The sequence below is a fragment of the Dipodomys ordii genome, unplaced genomic scaffold (assembly GCF_000151885.1).
Source record: "Dipodomys ordii isolate 6190 unplaced genomic scaffold, Dord_2.0 Scaffold103, whole genome shotgun sequence".
NCBI classification, from domain to species: Eukaryota; Metazoa; Chordata; class Mammalia; order Rodentia; family Heteromyidae; genus Dipodomys; species Dipodomys ordii.
In genome coordinates, this window is record NW_012267319.1 from 594,360 (window position 1) to 605,528 (window position 11,169).

General features: G+C 49.0%; 1 protein-coding gene across 1 annotated transcript in view; it reads left to right on the forward strand.

Moving 5' to 3' along the window:
• The window catches only part of Igsf5 (immunoglobulin superfamily, member 5), a 27,848-nt gene extending 17,623 nt beyond the window's left edge, over nucleotides 1–10,225 (forward strand). The window contains exons 6-9 of the mRNA XM_013027339.1: nucleotides 1,322–1,346; nucleotides 4,520–4,620; nucleotides 6,744–6,820; nucleotides 9,716–10,225. Coding sequence (XP_012882793.1) covers nucleotides 1,322–1,346; nucleotides 4,520–4,620; nucleotides 6,744–6,820; nucleotides 9,716–9,811 — 299 coding nt within the window. The 3' untranslated portion in view covers nucleotides 9,812–10,225. The remainder of the gene's footprint in view (nucleotides 1–1,321; nucleotides 1,347–4,519; nucleotides 4,621–6,743; nucleotides 6,821–9,715) is intronic.
• The last annotated feature ends 944 nt before the right edge of the window (nucleotides 10,226–11,169 follow it).

Below are 11,169 nucleotides of genomic sequence, written 5' to 3' on the forward strand. Positions count from 1 at the left end.
GCCTGTCCATTCCCTCAGCATTTCTCACCCTGTGGACAAGCCGTCATCTTACAGACTGACTGTGAGGATCAAGCATCTTCACGCTCCTGTGATCCCTCCTGGGTTTGCCCCTTTGTGTGGCTTTGTGGTGAGATGTTGGCTGGAGGGACAGCGGGCCCCTCCCTCTTCTCCGTAGCCAGTCCGGGGCTGTGGCCAGGGTCTGCCGTGACTCACTTACAGTGCTCCCGTTCCACCGCCAGCCAGGGCTCAGTGGAAATGACATGATAGCTTAGCAAAATGCAAGAACTGGAGTGCTGCTGGCTTTGCTAGGGAGAGTACATCCACGCTTCAACTTAGTAAACATCTTTTGTCCAAAACGTAGTTCCTGGTGTCCTGTTCATACCTGGAGAACCTCAGTGAGCCTCTGGCTAATGGAGGAATAGTTGGGAAGGACAGAGGTTCCCACCCAGCCGGGCTTGGGGGCCTCCGTGTGTAGAGCGGGGGACCCGAGGCCAGCCCCCCAGCCCTGCTTTTGTGGGGGTGTCGGTAGCTTTCCTGCATCCCTGTGGGTGCCCGATGGAGGGGCGCCTAACTTCCCTGAAATTAAACCAAAATCGGCCACAAGGTTGAGGTGTGAGCAGGAAGACATTATTCGAACTGGAATCGAGTGAGGACATTATCTAGAGATAAGGAAAATGGGTGTCTTGTTGGTCTTTGGGAGTTCTGGGTAAGGAAGTGAGCTGTTATGGAACACAGCTCTTCAGACAAATGCTGGGGTTTTTGCATCTTCACATTCAAGATTCTTTCTGGTCCAGAAAGCCATTGATTAGAAATAGTAATCACAGCTTTTTCTGCGTGTGTGCCATGCCGTATGAATTGCTACTATTTAGTGAGAATGTATCTTAGAATTAAAGAAATAGGGTAATACTAACCTAATGGTGGCCATCCTGTTAAAATATGATGGCATTCATTAACTAAAGTGTTTGTACAGTTCTGGTGTGAGGCACATAGTAACTAATGAATAGCAGCTGTCATTAGTAAACCAGTCCATCTTGGTGATGAGCTGTTGATTATCTTGCTAATCACATCCTGTATTCATTCACTAGGTGTACACTGGCTACCTATACTATTTCAATTACTCAGATTATTCCCTTTTGCTAGATAACAGTGAATCCTATTTTACTTATGCTTAGGAGCCAGTTGACACTCTGGTATGGGGTCACGTAATATCTATTTGTTCAAACTGCTAATATAAGGCCCATTAAAAATCAATGATGTATTCTTTTTTGAATGAATAACCTTATTTTTCTAATTGCCTTTTCTTCTTCTTTCCTCCATCTAGAATCTAGTTACCAAAATGAAATAAGGTAAGTTTGCAACCACATTTGTCTTTTTGGTCAAACATAACCAACCAACACACACCCACACCTAACTGTGGCGTTTTAAGGATTATGCTTCTCAAAACTGAGTACTGAAAATAGACGAGACTAAAAAAAAAAACCCCAACAAAAACCATATGCCAACCACAAACTCACAGGCAACACTGATTATATGTTCAGCACAAGTGGGTGGAGCTGCCTACCTCTGACTTGCTCTGGCTCACGGGGAGGCGGAGTCTCCTAGTGCCTGCCATGTGCAACTCTCTCCACATGAGGGTGCTGTGCACCACGGCTCTTGTCCCTACCCCTGGGTCCCGGCTGAGGCTACCAGCAGGGGGCCTGCTGGGATTTCTGGATGCATGGCTCAGGCAGGCACACTGGGCAGTGTTCACTGACTGGTCCATCCACCTGTGGGGGGGGGGGGTCCATCCACCTGTGGGGGGGGGGGCTGAGCCCTGGGTTCCCGCTGCCCAGCCGTAGCTGAAAGCACTCTTAAGGTGATGGAGCTCAGGACAGGCAGCAGGACATGACAGACAGCGTGGCCCTCGGCAGACGCTTGGGGGGAGGCTTCTCAGGAGGCGCTGGTTCAGCCGGGGCGTCCTCACAGCCACGCGAGGTATTTATTAGATAATCCAACATGCTCTCGACAGTAGAGTAGGTGGATGTGGGCAATCACCGAGTGTCAGGGGCTACGTATGCAGCTCCCCCTGCCCGACAAATAACGGGGCTCTCAGAGTGGGGGTTGGTCTCAGAATCCCACCCTGGAGGTCTGAAAACTTGTGCCTCCGACTGGGCGGGGGAAGAGGCGGGAAAGAGGCCCCAGCCGCTCTGTCCTCCTGTGTTTCTCCTGGTGACCAGCTAGGACTCGGCTCAGCACTGCCCACTGCCCCAGCACCTTCTGTTTCTGTTCTTGGAGGATCCTTGGGGATTTCAGAACATGTGAAGCAATCAGGGGCCGTGGGATATGAGGTGTGGAACCAACAGCCATAAGAGAACCTCGAGGTGGCTATGATAGCAGCTAACGCAGGTGTCACACACATGTGCACGCGCATGTGCACGCATACACGCAGAGATAGGGAGGCTAAGCAATTCTCCTGGACCTGGGGAAAGGGTGGACCGTGGGCTCCGTCTGCGTGTGCTCTCCCTGGCCCAGATGAGGCAGGCGGCTCATTGCTGACCACGTCTACCTGCGTGTTCCTACCAGTGTGTCCACATCGTTCAGTCCAGTTCTCGCAGACATCTTTCGTATTAAAATGACCCTACCTAGTTAAAAAAATAGAATCGGTGCACATTTATTGCCTAAAAATTAAATGCAATAGATACTAGAAATAATGCCAGTGGCTCACGCCTGTAATCCTAGCTACTCAGGAGGCTGAGATCCGAGGATCACAGTTCAGGGTCAGCCTGAGCAGGAAAGTCCCTGAAACACTTATCTCCTGTTAACCAGCAAGAAGCTGGGCTGGAAACGTGGCTCATGGGGTAGAGTGCTAGCCTACAGTAAAAAAAATAGCAGCAAGTTCACCCCCAGTTCTACTATCTAGAGGTGACCATTGCCAGCAGAGTATGAGTGTGTTTGCACGTGCGTATTCACATGCGCACGGCTGTGCAGACGTGGGTATTTAGTAAAATATGGACCACAGTAAGCGTGGCTTGCTTTCTTCACTAGACACTATTCTGCAGAGTATATCTGCTAATAAATGCTTGTCTCTAACATTTTTCCTTTGTTTGTCTGATAGAGCTTTTAGAGGGAGTGTAGCACAGAGAGAGCAGCGCCTTAGGAGTACCTCAGCTCAGGTAGTGGGGTCTTGACCACTGAAATTCGTCCTCAGTACCCCCCAGAATCCTCACAACCCATGGCAGAGAGCTCATCCCCGCAGGTGATAGCCCCCTCCCACACCCAGAGATGTGACTCACAGGTTATTGGAGATAGAATATATCACATGTGCTCACTTAAGTCTTCTTCCTGAGCCACAAACAGATCTAGGCATTTTATGCTCATGTGATAGCACATCCTGGGCAAATTTGTTTTCTCCTTTTGCCTTAAATGGGCTTGGAGTAATAATAGAAGCAGTGGTAGTAGTAATAATAATAATATAATACTTTTTGCCACACTGGGATTTGAACTCAGACTCTTATGTTTGCTAGGCAGCTGCTCTACCATTTGACCCACATCTCCAGCCCTTTTGGCTTTAGTTTGTTTATGCTTTTTGATCAGGGCTAGTCTCGGACTGCAGTCCCTTCTACCTAAGCCTCCTGTATAGCTGAGACTACAGACATGCACTAGCATGCGCCGTCAACAGACCCTGCTTTCAGGTTGGGGTCATTATGAATGGAATGTCCTAGTGAGCGTTCTCATGCAGGCTGCTCCTGTGTGGTGTCTGGGATTCCCCTCTGGTGCCAGGAGCGGGGCTACCGAGCGGCGTCTGCGCTGCACGCCTGCGCCGTCCCTTCAGCCAGGCCAAGGTTCTTACTAGACTGCATGAAAACTCATCCCAGGAGATACATTGTCTTTTCCTTTGCCAACGACCAGCTGCATCATTTGTGCTATTCCCTTACGGGTAACTCACACAAGGAAGCATTTCCACACATCTATGATTATTCCCTTGGAAGAAATCGGTGGGCGTTGAGGATAGCGCTTTGAGTTCTCTAGATCCCCATTCCCACACTTCCCTTCCCCACGACTTCCGACCTGCGTTTGTTTCAGAGATTGGTGCACTTTTTCTATAGCAAGGCAGCATTGTAAATTCTTTTGTTTTTGCCAACCATCTGGTCCCTGTGAGGTCTCAACTCTGAAATCAGCTGTGGATAATATGAAGACAGGTGATGTTTCAATTAAACTTTATTTATAAAGATCAGGTGGCAAGCCAGATGGGGCTCAGGGATCGGAGTTTCCCAATCCCTGCTTTATTTGGCCAATGGCTTCTGGAGTGTTCATGCACCTGTCTGTACCTGTCACAGGGGGACGCCCCGTGGGGTGTGGACAGGCAGGCCATGTGCACCTGTCACAGGGGGATGCCCCGTGGGGTGTGTAGACAGGCAGGCGTGTGCACCATTGTGAAGACAGTGGCTCAGCTCAGTGTACAAGTTCAGTGTATAAGAAAACATGCAAACCAGATCTCCAGCCCCAGGTAGTGTTTGATGATACAATGGTTTAATTCTAGAAAATCTGCAACTGCGAAGACAACCAGAGACGCTGTTGACAGCAAGCTAAAGAGGGGAAATGAGAACTATGGATATAGCTCGGATGAGCCCAAGGCTGCACGTGAGTAGGGGGAGGGTAGGGACGGTGGCGGACCTGCAGGGAAATGTGTCATGAGTCTCCTGGTGACCAGAGACCAGCTTCTCCTGGCCCGTGGCTCAGCCATTGGTGGAGATTAAAGGTTGGGTAATTCTCAAGGGAAAGATTCTAGAATTAGGAACATTCTAGAGTAAATTTAGCAGTGGAGGGAAAAACCTGCCTGTTTATCTATAGCTTAAAGTATATCTGAAAGCTTAAGGAAATTGTTCATTCTCTGTTCATGTGTGTGCGCACACACGTGTGTTTACACCAGTACTGGGGTTTGAACTCAGGGCCTGAACGCTGTCCCTGAACTTTTTCTGCTGAAGCCTAGTGCTCTATCACTTGAGCCACAGCTCCATTCCAACTTTTTGTGATAAATTGGACATAAGACTCCACTGGGCATTTCCTGCCCAGGCTGGCTTTGAACCACAATCCTCAGATCTCAGTCTCCTGAGTAGCTAGGATTACAAGCGTGAGCCACCAGCACCTATTCATGATTTTCTTTGAATAACCTCTGCTTTACAATGTGTGGGGTGGTCTTTTAACCCGTCGGCAGAAACCTCCTTTGGACTTGAAGCAGATCAGGTAAAACAGAGGAAATGTCTGCTCCAGCTCAGCGGAACAGGACGTTGGGGAATGTCGGCATGCTAAGCTTATTTTTGGAAAGTCTTTCTGTAGGATCCCATTCTCACGTGGTGACGAGGGGGTGGGGACTCAGAAGGCCACATCGGAGCAGCCAGACCGGCTGATGAGGGGGGTTAGGCTGAGTATGACGAGGGTTAGGCTGAGTTGGCCAGGGATAAACAGTCTGAAAGGAAGTCCACCTGCACAAAACGCCAGGAAGACAAAGCCATGGAGAGATTGTCAGCCGACACACCCTTGCTGGTGTGTGTTGAGTGTTGTGTGTGTGTGTGCACGCATGCTCAAAACTTCTTCCTTTCTTGCTAGGTTTTGGTGGCTCACGCCTGTCATCCTAGCTACTCAGGAGGCTGAGATCTGAGGATCATGGCTCAAAGCTAGCCTGGGCAGGGATGAGATTCTTGTCTCCCAAAAAGCTGGAAGTAAAGCTGTAGCTCAGGCGGTAGAGTGCTAGCCTTGAGCACAAAAGTACAGGGACAGTGTCCAGGTCTTGAGTTCAAGCCCCAGGAGCAGGACCATAGAACTAAATTAAACATCTCTTCTTTTCTTTCTTTTTCTGGCTGTGCTGGAGTTTGAACTCAAGGCCTTCATGCTGTCCAGGCAGCACCCCCCCAAATGATTTTTGCTGAGATTGGGACTCTTTGTGGGAGGCTATCCTTTGCTTTTTACCCCAGCTTCACCTATGCATTCCAGAAGATGTTCTTTAGATTAAAAAAAAAAAAGTTCCGCAAAGCATTTGATAATGCAAACACAACGTTTGGCAAAATTTATTGTGACTATTTATTTGCCTGGGCAGTGAGGCAAGTACTTGACCAGAGTGACTAACCCCCAACCTCTTCCCCTTGTGCCTCTCCGCTCTGTGTTTATTTTTTTCCCCAATTAGCTGTTGAAGCCACGGGTTCATTCTGTCTCTGGAAGAGACTAATGTATCAAGAAAGGAACTGGTTTTGAGCCAGTTATCCCTATTTTTATTCTGCGTGCAACAAAGTAGTAAAATTATGTATTTTCACAGGAATAAAAAAAGTCTATTTATAATTCTGCACGTCAGCTTTCCATCATGTGACTCACGGGAGGAAAGGGTTCTTGTGTATCACAGTCTCAGAGCTCTGGTCTGGGATCTGATGGCCTGTTCCTTGAGTTCCAATGAAGCTGGTCATGGAGGGAGGGGCCTGGTGGAGCAGAGCTGCTCGCAACATGGTGGACAGGGAGGAGGGAGAGGGAGAGGGGAGGGAGGAGGGAGAGACACCCAAGGTTCCCTTCACATCCTCCCCCCAAGCTCCAGTCCTTTAAAGCTCCAGCCCCTCCTTATCCTACCAAGCCTCAGATACCTGGCCTTTGGGGGAGCATTCCTGATCCACCCTGTAGCCGTGGCGAGGACTCTCATGCGAGCAGACATCTTTGTGCAGTTGTCAGAGCATGCGGCTCGTGTCTTCATCATTCGTACTGAGGACATTCTCTCCTTACAGAGCTTGCTTCACTCCCTCCGAAGTCTGCCGATCTCAGCGCCGTCCCGGAGCCGGGGGGCAGCCGCTCTCCTCCTCAGGTGAGGCAGACCACCCTCCCGCCTCCTCTTCTCTTTACGAATCCTTATCCCAATGGCGGAAGAAGGTCTCCCTTCCTCAGCTCTGGGTTGAGTGGGCAGCTTGGCCAGCACGTGGGGTGGCTCTTGTCCACCGCATCGCTGTGGCTCCAAAGACCATGGTGGATGTGAAGTAGCCGTCTGTGCACCCTGTGGGAGCATGAGCCTCGATGGGGGACATGCTCGTCACAGTCGGCCAGATCACAAGCAACACAGGCTGGTGCTCCTTCGTTCCCCTCAGGCCCAGGTCTCCTAGGGACTTCAGACAGCTCTGCCCTCCTGTCCGCCTGGACCTCCTGAGGCCCAGCCATCCCCCGCTCTCAGATGCTGCGGCTCTCGGAGGGCTGCTCAGTGCTGAGTTTGAGGAGCGCGTGTGAGATCTGTGCTTGTGAGACTGGAAGATGGAGGGGTTGGCATTTCCCGGGGGGAGTGAGGAGTCTCTGGGGAGTCAGGAATGGAGTCAGGGCTCGAGGAGGTTGGAGTGCCCCTTCACTGAGATGGATAGTGTTGAGGGGGGAGTGAGGAGTCTCTGGGGAGTCAGGAATGGAGTCAGGGCTCGAGGAGGTTGGAGTGCCCCTTCACTTAGATGGATAGTGTTGAGGGCTGAGCGGATTTTTTTTTGGGGGGGGAAGGACAGACATTCCATTTGGAGCTTGTTTTGAGGTCACTGCTAGGTGGCCTGTGGGTCATGTGGTCTCACCGGTCCTCTAGAGAGCTTCATGATTGGGTCATGGATGAAGGTCATCGAGTCCGCAGCAGGTTGCTCTGTCCCTGTGGTCTGGGAGCTGTGGCTTTCTTCAGGGATCCTCTGTCTAAGCACATTGCAAAATGGAAGAGCAGGTGTGGCTCACTGTGTGCACTCCAGGGGACGGATGCCTGACCCCCAGCTCTGCTCTTCTGGCTCAGAAGGACTGAGGTGGGGAGGAATCTGAGCATCTCTGTTTTTTTTGTTGAACAAATTGGTAGGCTTGTGACCGTGGCTGAGTGTAAGGGTACTCTGGCCTCCTCCCGGACAGGTGGGAATGGAGAGAGGCTAGGAGGGAAGCAGGGTTCTTGTTGAGGTGTAGAACCACGTGACTCTTCTTTTTAAACCAGAACCTCAAGTCCAGGGGCTTCTCACATTGGTGTGTTTGGACCCCGAGCCTCACATGCCTGTTGAGCTTGCCATACATCACGGGAAACTCTGAGGTGTAACATTGGTGCCAAGGGCAAGGCAAGGCATGAAAACACTCCACCATTTGTGGGCAGTGGCGTCCCTAAACCTCCTGTGCTTTAGAGGGGCCCTAGACAGCGCTGCCTCTGTAGGGTGTTCCACGGAGGGATCTAGGCTGCAGATAGTGTGTCAACTTGTAGGGAGATCGATTTTCAAAATCTATATATACCAAACCCTGGCATCTTCTCACTGCCCGTTTCTATGATGATGGAGTCTGTGGGTGGGGCCTGTAACACCAGCGTTTCCAAGACGAGGATTCTGCCTGGAGAGCGCAGTCAGCTCAGTGGTTTCTCATTGGGATAACACGAATGTATCAGACTTCACACTTTTACTCAAACTTTCATCCAGTTAATGAGAAAGACAAGTTCTTTTCTGTGTCGCCACAAATCTGTGTATTTGCAATTTTGTGTGTGTCTGTGTGTGCATGTGTGCACATGTGTGTGCCTGTGTGTGCCAGTCCAAGGCTAGCATTCTACCACTTGAGTCACACCTCCACCTCTGGCTTTTTAAATTTTGGTATTTCATTGGAAATACAAGTCACACAGATTTTCCTGCTTGGGCTGGCTTTGAACTGTGATCCTCAACTCTCAGGCTCCTGAGTAGCTAGGATTACAGGCATGAGTTACCAGTGCCCCAAAGTGTTTGCAAATGTTTTGCACCTGAACGAAGATGGAAAACAATGGTCTCCATTTCCTCCTCCTCTTTCTAGAAGAAGAATTAGGGACTCCCGGCCAGTGAATCTTGCTGGTTGTGTTGGGTGGTTGTGTCTGCCCTTTTGTCAGGCTGAGAGGGTTAGCCTGTCACCCATTCTAACCTCATTGGGGCCTTTCCCACGAACCCCTCTCATTTATTTAGATCAGCAGAAAGAAACATGCAATAAATTTAGTAAAACGCTGGGACACTTGTGCAACCCACAGTGGGAAATGAGGCAAACCACACTTGTCTCCAGCACCTTCAGCGATAAAGGCGCCATTTTGAGAGGCCCCGGGATTCCTCCTGTTCTTGGGAGTCAATCGATTTGGGCCACATTCTGTCCTCAACCTTGCAGCCTGAATAATTCATCCTGCGCAGCTGCATTATTTATGACGTTAAATGCAGCGACTGCGCCTGGAATTGGAGCCAGCCTGCTTGAGGCTGGCAGAGGAAACTGGTTGCACACAGTTTAATGGGGGGGGGTATCCTAGCAGACAGGTCTCCATCCTGCCAGGGGATTTCCTGGTTTTCTGGAAAAGTCAGCGTGGAGGCACGCTAGCCCAGGAGGTAGGCAGGGGCTCCAGGTTCGCTCAGTGCTTCTGTTCACAGGCCCCGTCTGCCTTGCACAAGAACCACGTGCGGCTTAAAGAAGTCCAGAAATGTTTGATGTGTTCATAAAGAAGGCAAGCACTCCCATAGGGAAACCGAAGAACAAAACAGGGAATCTTTGTGTCTGCCTAGTGTGTTCTTGTATTGGATTGCTCTTTGAGCCCTGGGTTTGGAGAGTGCCTGGAGTGTGCGTGATTGGAAATACTGAAGTAGCTGTGTTTTTAACATTTTTGTTCCTTCTCTGCCTTCATTTTATCTTAGGAGATGACGGAGCTTGCTTCCTCCAGTGAGTATCGTGCTGTGAGCTCAGCCAATTAAATCCATCCTTTATCTTTTGTTGCCAGGATCTCAGTAAGCCTCGGCCGGGCCGGGCGGGTCATCCACAGGTTTCCTTTGACATCGCCAGTCCTCGGAAGGTCAGGAATGTCACTTTAGTATAAGAATGACTTCCTGTGCGGTCCGCTTGTGCTTGGGTGAAGATTTACGCCGCCCTGACATCTTTGTTCTTGTCCATCCTGAGACAAGACTTCAGCTCTGTCAACATTCCTTGAAGAAGTCGGTTGGAGCGATGGGAGCTAATGCTCTTCAGTGACAGGAGGAATCAGTTCCCTAGGTTCCAAGTAGAATGTGGCTTTTAAGACTGTCATGGTTTTAGTGAGCCCCTTAAAGTTACCGAGTAAAAACCTGCACACTTATCCTGGTGATATTTTTCATCACCTAACACTCCTGCTTGCTAATCCAGTAAGTGGTAGCTATGTCTGTATTCTATCTACCATGACTTAAAAAGATGTTTTCATTGCTCTCAATCTTATTAAGATGATATTTATATCTGCATATTATTAGTGAAGCAAGAAGAAAAAATTAGGCTCAATCAGAACGCTCAGATCGACTGGCAAATCAGAGCTCCTTAGGTTGACAGTAAGATGAAATGTAATGCTGCTACATGCATTCCTGTCTCACGATTGGATATTGAGGAGAAAACAACACTTTGGTGGCTCCCTTGTCAGGCTTATTTTTATCTGAAATGACTTAGCTGTGGGGACAAAGCTCACACACTACAAACAGAAGAACTGGAAATGGGTAATGCATTCTTTAATAAATGCAAAAGGAAACACCCAAAATGTGTATTGCTTTTCTTGACCTTGCTACTTGGTGGTAGTTTCTTACTACTTTGGTGGTCATTTAACTAGTGTTTTAAAACAAAGCATTTTCTAAGATGGGACCAGAAGAGATGTGTGTAAAAATGTCTTGTCTTTATGTTCATCTTTTTCCTGGTCTGTCTGTTCTATGTGAAGTCAACAAAATAAAAATTTCTGCCTTTGAAAAAATATAATCTTATTGTTATTATCGAGGTGTTTTACATAAAGGTTGTTATTTTATAAGTCAGGAGCTGAGTTCAAGTCTCCTTCCTTCGCTTTCCCACTCCTGTCCCTCCTCACAGGTTGCATAGTTCATTCCCCACATAGTGTGTAATGAATAGCAAGAGTGCGTTTGTTCACCTTTCCTCCCTCCTTTTCCATGTGTCTCCCTTCCCCCACCCTTAAAAAACCCAAAAGCAAAGACAAACACCACCACCACCACCACCAATAACAACAACAACAACAATAACAAAACTCAGGCTTCCAACTCTTGAAATTTGTTATCATATAACAGTGGGATCACTCCTATCTTTCTTCAGAGTTATTTGCATAGAATATCCTGGGCTGGGAAGGTGGCTCAGTGGTAGAGCGCTTGCCTTGCATGCCTGAGGCCCTGGGTTCGATTCCTCAGCACCACATAAGCAAAAAGAAAAAAGCTG